This window comes from Eretmochelys imbricata, chromosome 1 (genome assembly GCF_965152235.1).
Source record: "Eretmochelys imbricata isolate rEreImb1 chromosome 1, rEreImb1.hap1, whole genome shotgun sequence".
Lineage (NCBI taxonomy): Eukaryota > Metazoa > Chordata > Testudines > Cheloniidae > Eretmochelys > Eretmochelys imbricata.
In genome coordinates, this window is record NC_135572.1 from 247,617,532 (window position 1) to 247,633,439 (window position 15,908).

The following is a 15,908-nucleotide window of genomic DNA, read 5'->3' on the forward strand; positions in this document are numbered from 1 at the left end:
CATGAGGCAGGCTGTAGTTAGACACACTCCCCAAAGTTAGCTTTTTTTCAGTTGTCCTACCACAGGGTCAGGTGACCTCATCCTTCCTTTTGGACTCCAGATAGCACTGTAATTGTGACAGAGTAAAGGTGCTATATTGGCAGCATGGATTCTTTCTACCTTTCACTCTCTGATGATTTATCAGTGCAGAGGGAGGAGAGAGAGAGACCCTGACTATAACACCCTCAAGTGTTTAGCACCTCGCTCTCTTTAGAGACTGGGAGGCAATGGGGGGTGAACAATGAAAGATCGCTTTTGCTCACACACTTGTGACTGTACAGTATTGCTACAGCCAGGTAATAGTGTATTACCACGGCCATGTGAGAAGTTGTCTCCTTCCCCCAAGTTTATTCCAGACAAACACAATTGAAATTATTTTCATACCACCACTAACCCCATTCCTTACCCCAGAGCACCACCAGATAAATGAAAATACACCCCCTTACCAGTGGAAATGTGAGTTTCCATAGGTACATTTGACATCATCCCACGATACCTGCAGTGAATCAAACATGAGAGTGCTGGTAAGAACTCTTTTGAGTGGTGGTTAGACACAGGATAGACTCTCAGACTTTAAGGTCAGACAGGACCATTGTGATCATCTAGACTGACCTCCTGCAGAGTTAGGGTTAGAGGTCACAGAATCTCACCCTCCCACTCCTATAATAGACCCATAACCAGTGATGAGCTGCCAAAATCTTAACAACTGGTTCCCTATAAAAAGTTCTCATTTACGGGATGTGCCCCAGTATGTATTTTTTGTACCAACAGGGTTACCATACGTCTGTATCTTCCCGGGAGGAATTTTTAAATTTTAAAAATTCCTCCCGGACGCTGATTTAAGAACCAAAAAGCCTGACCTGTCCGGGAAAATACGGATGTATGTTAACCCTGCCTCAAGTTCTTTTTTAAAAAGATAGGCCTGAATGACAAATGAGCTCCCTTTCACGTGTGGGTCCCTGCCACTCCCTGGGGGTGTGCTAGGGTGACCAGATGTCCCGATTTTATAGGGACAGTACTGATTTTGGGGTCTTTTTCTTATATAGGCTCCTATTACCCCCCACCCCCTGGCCTGATTTTCCACACTTGCTGTCTGGTCACCCTAGGGTGTGCACATGTGTGGGTCCCAGCTGCTCCCTGCCCCCCTCATTGAAGCAGGTGTGCAGGGTTACTGCCCTGGGAACTGCAGGGCACCAGTGGACGTGGGGGCCAGCTGCAGACAGGGGCGTGAGGCAGGGCTAGCTGGAGGCAAGGGGGTGCAGGGCTGGCTGAGGGCAGGGCAGGGGGTGCGGAGCTGGCTGGAGACAGGAGGGGGTGGGGTTGGCTGGAGGCAAGGGGATGTGGGGCTGGCTGGAGACAGGGCAGGATCTGAGTGGAGGTATGGGGCTGGCTGCAGGCAGGGCAGAGGGGTGCAGGGCTGGCTGGACACAGGGGCTGGCTGTGGGCAGGGCAGAGGGTGCAGCAGAGGCTGGCTGCGGGCTGGGGTGGCTGGAGACAGGGGCTGGCTGAGGCTGGGCAGGGGGTGTGGCAGGGGCTGGCTGCGGGCAGGGTAGAGGGTGCAGGATTGGCTGGATACGGGGGCTGGCTGCGGGCAGGGCAGGGGGGTGAGTGCGGCAGGGGCTGGCTGCGGGCAGGGCATGGGGTGCGGCAGGGGCTGGTGCGGGCAGGGCAGGGGGTGCGGCAGGGGCTGGCTGCAGGCAGGGGGTGCGGGGGTGGCTGGAGACAGGGGCTGGCTGCGGGCAGGGCAGGGGGTGCGGCTGGGGCTGGCTGCGGGCAGGGCAGGGGGTGCGGGGGTGGCTGGAGACAGGGGCTGGCTGCGGGCAGGGCAGGGGGTGCGGCAGGGGCTGGCTGCGGGCAGGGCAGGGGGTGCAGGGGTGGCTGGAGGCAGGGCAGAGGGTGCAGGGGTGGCTGGAGACAGGGGCTGGCTGCGGGCAGGGCAGGGGGTGCGGCAGGAGCTGGCTGCAGGCAGGGGTGGCTGGAGATGGGGGCTGGCTGCAGGCAGGGGGTGCAGGGGTGACTGGAGGCAGGGCAGAGGGTGCAGGGGTGGCTGGAGACGGGCTGGCTGCGGGCAGGGCAGGGGGTGCGGCAGGGGCTGGCTGCGGGCAGGGCAGGGGGTGCGGGGGTGGCTGGAGGCAGGGCAGAGGGTGCAGGGGTGGTTGGAGACAGGGGCTGGCTGGAGGCAGGGCAGGGGGTGCAGCAGGGGCTGGCTGCAGGCAGGTGGTGCGGGGGTGGTTGGAGACAGGGGCCGGCTGCGGGCAGGGCAGGGGGTGCGGCAGGGGTTGGCTGCAGGCAGGGGGTGCGGGGGTGGCTGGAGACAGGGGCCAGCTGCGGGAAGGGCAGGGGGTGCGGCAGGGGCTGGCTGCAGGCAGGGGTGCAGGGGTGGCTGGAGATGGGGGCTGGAGGCAGGGCAGAGGGTGCAGGGGTGGCTGGAGTCGGGCTGGCTGCGGGCAGGGCAGGGGGTGCGGCAGGGGCTGGCTGCGGGCAGGATGGTGGGTACGCACGGGGAGAGCAACTGGACGCAGCCCAGGCCCAGCAGAGCAGCCGGGGACCCACCAGGCGGCATTGGGAGCCCCAGGGCCAGGGGAGCAGCAGCAGCGCCAGGGCTCATGCCCAGGGCCAGGAGGCAGCCCACATGGCTCCCACAGCGCACCGCCCCCGGTGGCCGGAGGAGGAATTACATCACTTCCTGGCCGGAGCCCATCAAAGCCTAGCGCCCCCTGCAGGGAAGCGGGTTAACAACCAGTTCTAAAACTGCTTAAAAATTTAACAACCGGTTTGCACGAACCGGTGCGAACCGGCTCCAGCTCACCACTGCCCATAACCGCTGGCTGAGTTACTGACATCCTCAAATCATGATTTAAAAATTTCAAGTTACAGAGAATCCATCATTTACTCTAATTCAAACCAGCCAGTGACCTGTGCCCCATGCTGCAGATGAAGGAGAAAAAAACCCCAGGGGCTCTGCCAATCTGATCTGGGGGGAAATTCCTTCCCAACCCCAAATATGGAGATCAGTCAGACCCTGAGCATGTGGGCAAGATCCAACAACCGGACACCTGGGAAAGAATACTCTGTAATAACTCGGAGCCCTCCCCATCTAGTGTCCCATCTCCAGCCATTGATTATATCTGTTACTGGCAGTGACGGATGGGCCACATGCTATTGTAGGCAGTCTCATCATACCATCTCCTCCATAAACTTATCAAACTCAGACTTGAAGCCAGTTAGGTTTTTTTGCCCCCACTGTTCCCCTTGGGAGGCTGCCCCAGAACTTCGTTCCTCTGATGGTTAGAAACCTTCACCTAATTTCAAGCCTAAACTTGTTGATGAACAATTTATATCCATTTATTCTTGTGTCAACCTTAGCTATTAACTTAAATAACTCCTCTCCCACCCTGGTGTTTATCCCTCTGATGTATTTATAAAGCCTTTGTTTGATTAGGTTAAACAAGCCAAGCTCCTTAAGTCTCTCTCATAAGGTAGGTCTTCCACTCCTCTAATCACCTTAGTAGCCGTTCATCTGTAGTACTGTGTGCAGTTCTGGTCTCCCATGTTTAAGAAAGATGAATTCAGACTGGAACAGATGCAAAGAAGTCTCACCAGTGCCTTGTATAATGGTAATAACACTTCCCTATCTCTATTGGAAATACCTCACCTAATGCTTCCTAGGACTGCATTAGCCTTTTTCACCATCACATCACATTGGTGGCTCGTGGTCATACAAAAAATGACCAGTACACCCAGGTCTTTCTCCTCCTCTGTCACTTCCAACTGACATGTCCCCAGCTTATAGCAAAAAATCTTATTGTTAGTCCCTAAGTACATGACCTTGCGCTTTGCACTACTAAGTTTCATCCCATTTCTACTACTCCAGTTTCAAGGCCATCCAAATCTTCTTGAATGATACTCCAGTCCTTCTCTGTATTGGCAATACCCCCCAACTTGGTGTCAGCTGCAAATTTAATTATTGATAATGATAACTGCACAGCAATTCTCCAGAAAGGTTCTACTCCTCCCCTTCCAATAATTGCAAGTCCACTAGTAAGCAGGGTGTACCCGATAATCTTCTGTGAAAGGCAACTCCATTCTCTCGATCTACCCCTTTCCTAAAGGGTATATTGAATAACTGTATGAATGCAGGACGACTGTGTCTGCGAACTACACCTGAACACCTAAGGACTATACTGTCTGCAGAAATTGGCAGCCATTCTGTGTTCAGTTCAGTGCATGTTGTTAAAAGAAGAGAGTGTGGTGTGCTCTCTCAGGGAGTGCTCTCTCAGGGAGACCATTTTAGTTATTTCCTCTTTTTGTTCTCCTAATCTAAAATTAATGTCACTCAGACTGAAAGTATCTGTTTGCTCTTTGTGTAAGGAAAGCATGACACTTCTGGTGGCTTGGTTGGCATTAAATCACCCACAGACATATGTACCATAAGGGAATGGGATGGAGAAATGAGCTCAGCACCAGTCTAGCCACACACATCAATTTGAGTTAGAGGTGCTTTCTTTTGTGGACATAGCTAAAGATCAAAAGAATGCACAGCAGAGAAGACAGAAGAGTTGTGGGTCTGGTTTTCTCACCTGACAGACACTGGAATCATTGAAGCAGTACCATCTGCCTTCCGTGAGACTCCGAATGTAGGCACAGTAGTGACCAAAGCTGGCTAATCCCGAATGAGCAACAACACCAAAGAGATCATACTGCCAATCTGCCTAAAAAGAGCCACAAAGAGATACTGTCAATGCAGCAGAGACCAAATTCTGGCTGATGAGCAGAGACAAACACCCCTAACAGAAGTCCATTTCCTACAGGAGAAGGTGAAACATCCTCCCCAGTCGAGTGAAGCGACAGGACAATGATGGCCCTGTCTGGAAGATGAAGACCATTTTCTTCAGTTTAACGAGAATTCTTCCTAACTATTCAGTTCTCCTAAACAGGTGCCTGGATACCAAGGCGCTAAATGCTTCATAAATATCACCAATTGGATTAGATTTTCCTGTTGTTCTTATAGCTAAATCCTGGTTCCTCCACACAATGCGAAGAAACCGGTTGTGAGCAGGGAAGTTTCATGGAGACTAGGTGGTGGGGAGAAAGGAAAAGTTCCTTTCCAAACCAAAGTATGGAACAGCAACAAAACCAATCTGCAGCCAGCACTGCAACCTCAAGGCCTTACTACTCCCTCATGACTTGAGGGGTGCAGGAAGTTTGACCAGCAGCTTCACATAGGCACATATCCACCAGCTATGTCCCTGTCCTGTTGAGATGAAACCCTCCTGCAGTGGCATAGATGGGATCCCTGCTAAACACATTTCCATGGCATGCACAATTGTGTTGATTGCTGTGAGTGGATGCCCCAAACCCTGGCCTCCCACACAGTGAAACACCAGCTCTGCTGCTCATTGAGGCTTCAATACCGAGAAAGTTGGGGGGTGGGATGCAGGCCAAGGCAGAATTTGTCTGTCAGACAAAATTGTGATTAAATAAGACATAAGGGGAGTGTGCCTTGATCTTTTCTGTAGCAAGCTGGAAACAAGGCAGTGCTGGGACAGTCATGCAACCTGGTCTCAGAAGAAGGAAGGTATAAGTTTTTGAGTCAGGTTAGCGTGGTAGATGGCCCTGGTAGCAACAGTCTTGGTTTGCTGGTTTAGCAGAGTCTAAGCACAAAAGTTGCATAGTGCCTGAAAGGGTTAAAATCACAGGATGTAGAACACCATTAGGTACAGCTAAAGCCCAGGGCATGACTCTATTAGAAAGATGGAGAACATTGAGGGTAATGTCTGTCTGACCTGCGAGTCTCTTCTTGTGAGAGCTGAGTGAATAGGAGAGAAGGAAATCTGCTTCCTGCAAGTACAATGGATGAGAATGTCTCACCTTCTCTTTGGCATCTGGGTGAAATTGCTCTTGTGTCAGGATTTGGTTGAAATCAAGGCTTTGTGGAAAAGGCAGAGAGTAGCTGATCTTCTGAGTCCAGGAAGATTTCCTGTAGCAGAAGCGCTTTAGGTGAAGAGTGAGGGTCTGTGGCAGACATGTTAGCCTCATGCCCTGCAAAGCAATAAACACTTGAACTGAAAACTAAAGAATCAAGAATGGATGAAGATGCTGAGATCAGTGTGAGTGTAATTAGGGTGAAAAGTGGTTAGTGGTACAGTGAATCAATTCCCCCAACCTGTCACTTTAGAAGACCACAGTTCAGTTTCAGGCATATGTAAAAGGCACTTGTTCACATTTTATTCCTAGAACTGGAATAGCATGAAGAGCTGTAGGTCAGAAATACAAGCACAGTTGTTTGGGGGATCCTGGAATGCAGGTGCTAAACACACACACACACAGGATAACGCATACATGTAATGGAGCCATGATCACCAAGTTTCCCATCTTTGGTGTGATTCAGAGGCTCAGCCTTAAGGTGTCCATTTTGTGCATTACTTCACACTCTGTCTACTATCCTTACCCTGAAGCATGTACTATACTGCTCCCTCTGCCTATTACACAAGGACACAGGAGGGGATGGAGGAGAGCACCTGTTAGAGGGATCACAGCAGGCACAAGCAGGCATGGGAGTTGCACGGTGGGATGCCGGCAAGAATAGTGGGGCTTTCCTACAAAATGCAGGATGGGTGAGAGATATGCTAATAGGGAATGTCCATGTTGGGCAATGGCCTGAAACGGAGACTTTGAGCAGTACTATCCTACCTTGGGTAGGTTGTACTCAGCTTGATAGGTCTTTCTCTTTCGTTTTGGCAACATTAATATAGCTGGTCTTGCCAATTGAGACTTACTGCACTGCTATATGTCTGCAGTGGCAGCACCTCGACCCTGATGGCAATTCCATGTGTAGGCAGAATTAGGGGAACAGTCACTTACCTGCAGACTTGGTGTTTTCCTTTCACACTGTTCACAGAGACACATGTTGTTGTCAGTCAGCTGCTCGGGCTGGAAAAAGCAGTGCAAGGAATCCTCCTAGAAACACAGTGAGGGATTCTAGCAGCCAAATAGAACTCCTCTGAGAAGTTACATTTCTATTTCTGCTTCATTTCAAAGGCTGCAATTTCAAGGCAAACCTTCAGAAGGTATTGTATTTCAAAGTGTCTAGCAAAGGAAAATAAATTGGTTTTGTTGCGGCTTTATTGTGAATAAAAGAGATCCAAAAAGACATGTTGGCTGGTTTTAAAGTCTTTTTTCACCTTTGCTTCTTTTTCACATTAAAAGTTTAATTTTTGCCTCTCCTGTTTCTCTCTATTTGTCATATTGTTGTACTGTAGTTTAGGCTCCCTCTTAGGTTACAAGCTAACACAATTTTAAAGAGTTAAACTGTGTGTACACTATGTGTTAGGTGGTGTTTCAAGTCATGTTAGCCACATCAAGTTACCTTACTCCATTTTTAGAAAACACGTCTCCTAGTCTATACAGGCCCAGACAGAGCTCCAGTTATGTTTTCTGCTTAGTTCAAACCCCAACAACCTGATTTCATTTCCTTTTCCAGCACAGGAAAGCAGTAACTTAAGCAAAACATTGTTTGTTCTTACTGACGCCAACACATTAAGGAGTGTTCTGTTAGAAAGACTATGGATCAAGCACAATGGAATGTGCAACCCTACACCGAGAGCATGAAACTGCATTTGGGGACATTTTGGCCTACATTTTCAAAAATGATTAGTGCTTTTGGATGCCTTCATTGTTGTGGGCCCAGTTGGAGAAGGCTCAAAGGGGACTGATTTTTGGGAAGTGCTGAGCACTCATCCTCTGAAAATCAGGTGCCTTTAAGGTCTCTCAAGTTGGGTTCCCAGAAACTGAGGGGCATAAAATCACTAGTCACTTTTGAAAATCTTGGCCTTCTAAACCTTCCCCTTCGCCCCAGGGCTTGATCATGTTCCCATTTGAAGTCAGTGGCAAAATGCTCATAATCCCCACTTTACCTATTATACAGTGTTGGAGTCTTTAAAAAAGAAGTACGGGAACGCCCTTCTGGCATGCAGGAATTGCATTCTGGAGCATTCCGGCACAACTCAAGCCCTGCTACTAGCCCTCCTAGCCCACAAGTGGCTGTGCACACACACATGCATATTCTGATTCTGCTGGATCAGAACTCCTACCATAATTCCTGTTTTAAGAAACAAATCTTTGGATTGATCTCAACTTGTGTCCCCTCTTTCTTTGGTCCCTGAGACAACTGCACTAGTTGGAGATAAGGAGAACTGTTGATTCAGGGAAAAGGTGTTGAAGTGTAACTGTAATTTACAACCTCTTTAAGATCCCTTAAATGTCCATTGCTACAGCAGTACAATGGGGCCTTAGTGTAAATGTGAATCAGGCCCTTTGAATCCAAATATCATTGAACACCATAGCATCTATCTAGCTAAACATGTATATGACCCCTGCGTCCCTGTAGTATCGGAGCATCACTAAACACAGTACTGCAGCATAAATAGTACCAGGCCTCTGTAGGTAAATGCAGTATTTCTGTGTTCAGCAATAGCTCATGTTATCTAGCTACCTTAGATATTTCTAAGGCATATATTATTGTGATATCTAAGCTCTGATAAGCACACAGAGCTTTTAAAGGAGGTGTTTTACCAAGAGAGGGGAATCCTAGCCAGGACACCAGAATTTTCCCCTAAGCTTTTCAGAAAGGAGCCTCAAGAGCTTAATCTTCCGCCTGTAAATCCACCTGGGATAAACAGAGTTTTACATCCATCTGAAAGACCAGTATCCCTTGCACAGACACTGGCTACAGCCCCTCTGAGGAGAGGCACCTGAAGTGGATGCCTGGTGCCTTAGCGGAGTGGACTGTTCCTCCCCATTAAGTGCGGAGTTTTGAAGGGCTGAACATACCAGTGTCTTCAGTCGCTGAGAATGGGCATTAAACATTGGGAGTGGAAGGGTTACCATGTTGCTGTCCCTCCTGGTTTCAAAGGAGCACTTCTGACAAACCAGATACTCCTGCACCCAGATAGTGTACAGCGTGGTCAACCTGTCAGCCTAAAGAGTAGAAAAGAACAAGAAATGGATATGAACAACACAGCTGATGCTCTTCCCTCTGCAGGTGTGACAGTGACTGTATTAGACACTTAACGCAGTGTCACTTCTTTAGGACTTGAAACCAGATCTTTCATCTGCCTAGACAGAGAGTACCTCACAGCATCTAAATGAGGACAATATAAATAAGTGGATCTCAACCAGGGGTACATGTACCCCTGGGGGTACTTAGGGGTCTTCCAAGGGGTATATCAAATCATCTAGATATTTGCTTAGTTTTACAACAGGCTACATAAAAAGCACTAGTGAAGTCAGTACAAACTAACATTTCATACAGACAATGACTTGGTTATACTGCTCTATATACTATACACTGAAATGTAAGTACAATATTTATATTCCAATTGATTTATTTTATAATTATATGGTAAAAAGGAGATAGTAAGCAATTTTTCAGTAATAGTATGCTGTGACACTTTTGTATTTTGTCTGATTTTGTAAGCAAGTAGTCTTGTCTTGTCTTACTGTACCCCTTTCTGGAGTCTGATTTGTCTTGCATACCCCCAAGTTTCACCTCACTTAAAAACTTGGGGGTACGCAAGACAAATCAGACTCCAGAAAGGGGTACAGTAGTCTGGAAAGGTTGAGAACCATTGATATAAACACCATGGGAGACTACATAATCAGGCTACAGTAGCAATAGGGGCATAACTGTGAGACACTTATATGTATAGTTTTGTATTGAACTTGCATGAACAAACTCTGCTACTGGTGTGGAGGAAAGTCAGCATTACTGTTTACTGTTCGCCTAGGAGCCTCTGATGGGAGGAACTACCATCCAGATAACATGTAAACCATGACTGAATATTAGAGGCAGCTGACAGACATTAATGCAAGCGGGGAAGTTTAAAGATAATACTGAACAATATTTATGTACATTTGAGGTAGGAAGAAACATGAGTTAACCAAACCCAATTTTGCAGAAGGAACATGTTTTTTCTTATTAACAAGCAGTCTCCCCCACAAAGGGAATTACCACCTTGGTGTGGTCTGAAAGATGTACGGATACATTTTAATTGAGACTTAAATTGCCAATTCCTTGTGGCTGGGAAGTGAGAGGCCAGATTGCTTGGTAGCAGGATGCCAGATGAGGTGGAGGTGACTCATGGAGGCTCACAGAGAACCACGGTTAGTGAATAGGGAAAGCTGTGGAATCTCTAGGGTGCAGGTGTCACATTCCTTTTTTCCAGCAGAGCACTTACCAGCTGCCGGTCTGTGATCTGATTCTTAATGAGGTTCCAGAGGCTCAGGAAGAGGTGAGCAGCGTCATACTGGACAAACACTGGACAAACAGAGACATTACAACCAATGCTAGCATTGCAAACAGCACATTCCATTCCTTGGAGCCCCTCTCAGAGACCTAAGGTTTCCATCCACTTTCTCATCCGCAGTCCTCCCCAGTCTTAACCCCCCCATACCATACCAAACATCTGCCTGACCTATGAGGAAAGGGTGGAGTTTCCCCTGGAGTCCAGTCAATGTCACTCTGGAACAATCTCTTTGTCTTATTACAGAACAATATGAGGCACCTCCTTCCAACCCAGGGGCTGAACACAATGCTACCGCAGCACTCCCTGCCAGCTCAAGGAGTCAAGTACTGTGCAGGAATCTTACACTTGGATTTCTCACTGGGCCCAAATGGCACATTTACAAACCTAGATGCATGGAAGATAGTTTTCTGTAGGGCTTGTTTAAAGAGCCCTGTTGAGAAGATGCCTGAGAACCACACTTAAGGAAAAATCCTGTGCCCTGCTCCATGGAGCAGAACCAGTCTACACTGCTCAAGCTGGAGTGGGGGCAGGATTTAGGAATCAGGCAGAGAGTGCACACCTACTGTGCAGCACAGAGCCCTGTTCCATGGAAGCTACCTGTGCACTAGGGGCAGCTGAAACTACCTTTGTGGAACGGCTCTACAGCCTGGGGCACAGTGTTTTTGCCTTCAATCTCCCTGCAAGTCTGCCCAATGCCCAGTGCAGATACTTAAGCTGTGTTCTTGCATAGGGATCTGCTCCTTAATTTGCATACCACTGAGCAGATTACAGCCATCCATGCCTTTAATATGGAGGTACAGCCCACAGAGTTTACAGGTCCCAGGATTTCGTAGTCCATCCCAATCCAGACAGAGCATTGTAGGCTAGGATATATTGTGCCTATGCGCCATTCCTCCATATTAAAGACAGGAGAGAATGTGGGCCACATTGTAGAACTCTGTGAGATTTATTTGGCCATCTCTCTTTCATTGGAACAGAGAAGGCTAAATGTAGGCAACTCAATCTCAAAGGGACAGATTTAGCTCTGATGTAAGTAGGCACACTCAAGTGCTTACCCTCCTGCCTATACCATGTCTGAATTTGCTGGTATATCTCCACTATAGCTCTCTTAACAGTGTCTTGTTCTGCATTTTACATGATAAAGATTAGTCCAATATATATGCAACATTTTCCACATGTGTGTGCACACACATACACACACACACACACATCACTAATCACTACTGATCGCATATGTACAATAATAGATCTGCTTTTGGCAAGTGCTCAACTGGACGGTTGATCTGATCAGGTCTTCTCTCAGCATTTATGACAGAACTAAAAAGATGGATATGTCTTATAAGCTCAGGGATGAGTCCAATCATCCATTTATCTTCCTGCTCTTTCTTCCAGCTGACACTTAGGCCATGTCTACACTTACAAGCTTACAGCAGCACAGCTGCACCAATACAGCTGTGCTGCTGTACGAGCACTTATGTAACCACGTTACGCCGATGGGAGAGAGCTCTCCCGGCGACATATTAAAACCAGCTCAACGCGTGGCTGTAGCTAGGTTGGCGGGAGAGCGTCTCCCATCAGCATAGCGCTCTGCACGCAAGCACTGATGCTGACAAAAATTCTCTAACTCCGGGGGTGGGTTTTTTCATACCCCTGAGAGAGAAAAGTTTTGCCAACATACATGCTAGTGTAGACATGGTCTTACTTTCTAATAAGAGAGAGAGAGTGCAGCTTCCCCGATGTGATCATGTCAATATAACACGATACGTCAAGCAGTAATCTGATTCCCTCTACTCCCAAAGGATTTCACACCTCTGTCTAGAACCAAAGTGCCTCTCTTCACCTACAGTAAAACATTCTGCTCCTATAGAATATGTGCAGCCATCGCATCCCCTGGCCAAAAGTGAGGTCACTCTCCAGGGCTGTCGGTCTCTCCCCTGATCTGGAAATAAGGCCCAGCTGCCCTTCCCCCGTGGACAGGCTGCTGCAACCAGCATGACTCTGCACCACCACTTCTCCCATTCCTAGAACACATGAGGAGAGGAGTCAGAGGGCACACTGAGCCTATTAGTGCTTGGTGACTTCCCCGGTTCAGCATCCGGGGGCTGGTTGGTTACCGCTTACATTTCAAATTGTGCACAGTGAGACAGAGGACAAGTTCTTGGGGATACACGGCTCTCTGTTTGCTACGCTGCATCTGTTCCAACAGCAAGAGCATTTGGTATGGGACACTCTCCTTTTGTTCTGCATGTCCTACCGGGACTCTGATCCTGTGAATAGAAAACGCAACAGGAGCAGTGAACAAGCATCACAGCTACAGAGTACCAGCCATCGTAACCAAAGGGGCAGAGTAAACAGCACAGACAGCAGTTGAAGAGGCAACCATTACATATATGCCTATGATAAAAGAGTAAAGAAAGAAGACTTGCCAGCAGGAGGCAGCTGCACTACCTCAACCAATGGGGCAGATAGCATGTTTTAAAGAGATAGGCCTTGATTCTAAGTTCCTTCATCCCTGAGTTTGGGGCAGAATAGCTGGGCCAGAGGCGCCTTTAAGTCACCCTGGGAAACAAAGAATAGCTGTAACACAGTGGGCTCCAGACATACGTACCTCTTCCTGCCCTTCACCCACTCCCTTCTGCCCCCACACACCCAAAATCCTGCCCATGCTGCATGCTACAAACAGGGCTGGTATAAAGCCCTTATTTCAACTCTCCCCCAGCTGGAAAGGTGCCCTGCCCAGGAAGTTATTTTGCCAAAGCTTTGGAAAGGGGCCTTAACATGACTGAAAATCAGCCTCATATTGGGTGGCAGAAATAGCAAATTTCAACACGTTCAGTTCCTGCTCTTGGTTAGAAATAGGGTGCCGGGGGGGGTGGGGGGGGGAAATGGGGTGAAGGAAATGGCAACAAAGGACAAACTACTATTAAGGTGACACCAGGAAGGGAGGGGGCCGGCCGGAGCACATTTCAGAACCTAAGCAGTGCAATGGAGTTGTGTAGTTGTATTTCAGTCCTGGAGACCCAGATGCACATCCAGTGATATGTTTGGGCTCAATCCTGTGATGCGCTGAGCACCCTTACTTTCTCTTACTTCAAGGGGAGTTGAGGGCACTCAGCATCTTGCAGACTGGGCCCGACACACAATGGTCCCTCTGGTATTAAGACCTTCCATTGTGGGCTTTTCTTTATTGCAGCGTTAGCTCAAGTTATCTACTCTCAAATTGCTTACGCTGTGCAAGATGGCGCAAGGGTTTGGGGGACTCCTGGAGGGTGTGTACCCTGTGTGGCACTCAGTTCTGTGGCAGCAGGAGGCCTGGATTTACACCTTATGTGCCCCTAGCCACAGCATCTTCAGTGCTCTCCCTGCCTACAGTTGACCTTTATGTTTTCCATAAAAAATGAAACCAAAAGAAATATAAACACAGCCACCCCAGGAAGGCATGAGACCCTCCACCACGCATGGGGCTCCCAGATCAAGCCAGGCGCAGCCCACCCACCCCAGGTGAGGCACAAGGGGGCCACTGTAACTCTTCCCCCGGCAAGCGGTCTCCAGGTACCTTCTGTACCTCCAGCAGCCCAGTGCAGCAGCCGCGCTCTGGCTCTGCCAGTGCCACCAACCCATGCCAGGAGCCCGCAGGGGAGCTGTATATATTAACTTTTAACCCACTTTTAACTTTTAGATGCTCCTAGAACACCAGCGCCCCTAGGCCCGTGTCTACTGCGCCTAACTGGAAATCCGGCCCTGGGCAGCAGGTGGGGAATGAGCCGGGGTTAAAAGTGAGCACACATCCCTTTTCTCTTCTGAAAGCAGAGGGGAGCTCCCCTTCTTCTCCTTGGGCTGGTAAGCAGCTCCCTCCACACCCACCCAGCCCCCCTTCAACTCCCCCTAGCTGAGTAACTCCTCCCTGCTTGATGCAGTAAGAGCTCCCCCTTCTGGCTCATTCTACTTTAACACCAGGGTGGGGATGGGACCAGCTGAAACATGGGTCTGACCCTCCCCCACCATCTCTTTGCCTGGGGTCTTCCATATTGGCTCTGGAGTTGCCCTGTGGCTATGGGGGGAGGATTCCTTCTCTACCCTCCACTGCTCATTTTCCCACTCCTCGTACCAAGCCTAGCAAGCAGATATCAGTGACATCTCTATGCCAGTTCTAGTCTCTCTCTACATCTCTGCAGCACTGCAACCCTGTCTCTTTCCCCCGGGGTGTGTAAGATGGGGAATACAAACCCCCCACATTGGAGAGCAAGGGGTTAAAGAACAGCTCTGGTGGCCCAACCCAGCCACACCTGCAATGCCTGCACAAGCTGGAGGCAGGGCTTTAAAAGGAACAGTGGTGGAGCCTCAGAAGTAGGCTGTGGAAGGGAGAAAATGGCTGTTTGGAGGAGAAAGTACTGTCCTGGCGCTCACTGCCTGGGACCTGACTCCACAGCCCTGTGCAAACCTGCAGAGAGAAGAGGCTGGTGACTGAGAATGCAGGTCAGAGACTGGATTGGAGTGACTTACTCCTGCAAGCTAAAAGAGAGTTGGGTAGGAAGTGGTCTGGGGGTGGCTGCTTAGCACCTTGGGATGCTGAGTGTAGCTGCCTACCATTGGGCCCTGGACTGGAGGCTGGTGGAGAGGGCAGGCCTGAGCCCTGCTACCCATTCTGAGAGGATTTTGCCATAAGAGGAACATTTACTGAGGGTAAGAAGCCAACTGGAAAAGATCTTGCCTGTTCAAGGGCCCAGTCCCCAAAATCCCTGTGTGAAAGGGGAGGACTGGAAACCCCTGGTGTGGGGGTGTTGAAGGACAGGACTGTGTTGTCAATGGGGAGATAACCTGCCACAGGTTAGCACTGTTGGTGGCTGTGCACCTTCTACAGCATGTCAATGAGTGTACCCTTCTTCTGGGAAATATGGAGGTAGTGGGGAATATACAGAGACTATCCACTTAAATGCACTGCAGTGAGCTAAATAAACTGAAATAGCTGTCAGTATGGGCAGCAGAAAGGTACAGGGTCAAAATCTGCCCTGTCTCCCCTGTTCTATGCAACCCCCTGAAGTCAATGTGGCACAATAAAGGGGCAAAGCAATGGGACACTACATGCTGTCCATCCACCCAAACAAATATCTAACCCAGGCAGGAATAAGGCTGTGCAATTTGGGCCTATAACTGTGGAATGTTTATAGTTGTAAAGTGAATGGTTTATATTGTTGCACAGGGATTCTTCATGGATATAATTAGAATAAAACTGTGCTGTTATGGATAGGGTGACTAGATGTCCTGATTTTATAGGGACAGTCCTGATTTTGGGGGCTTTTTCTTATATAGGCACCTATTACCCCTCACCCCCAGTCCTGATTTTTTTACACCTGCTATCTGGTCACCCTAGTTATGGAAAAATATAATCCTTAGATCAGTATACATATTACCTCAAATATCCCAGTCTGGGATTAAATTATATTAATGTGCAAATATGGCCTATTTTCAGTCTCTAACAAACCCCTGTGAATCAAAATGGCTGTGTTTTGCAGAGCCCTAGTCTTCTGCCTTTGGCATATTCAGGGCTCACTCTTGTTTGGG

At 48.8% G+C, this 15,908-nt stretch overlaps 1 protein-coding gene across 4 annotated transcripts in view; it reads right to left on the bottom strand.

The window, feature by feature from the left end:
* USP18 (ubiquitin specific peptidase 18) overlaps nucleotides 1-15,908 on the bottom strand; it is a 29,237-nt gene that overhangs the window by 1,947 nt on the left and 11,382 nt on the right. For all 4 annotated transcript variants that reach the window (XM_077826912.1, XM_077826905.1, XM_077826895.1 and 1 more), the window contains 7 exons: nucleotides 12,468-12,613; nucleotides 10,278-10,357; nucleotides 8,872-9,018; nucleotides 6,904-6,999; nucleotides 5,911-6,081; nucleotides 4,620-4,751; nucleotides 486-535 (listed from right to left, as the gene is read on the bottom strand). In XM_077826912.1, the coding sequence (XP_077683038.1) occupies nucleotides 486-535; nucleotides 4,620-4,751; nucleotides 5,911-6,081; nucleotides 6,904-6,999; nucleotides 8,872-9,018; nucleotides 10,278-10,357; nucleotides 12,468-12,613 (822 nt within the window). The remainder of the gene's footprint in view (nucleotides 1-485; nucleotides 536-4,619; nucleotides 4,752-5,910; nucleotides 6,082-6,903; nucleotides 7,000-8,871; nucleotides 9,019-10,277; nucleotides 10,358-12,467; nucleotides 12,614-15,908) is intronic.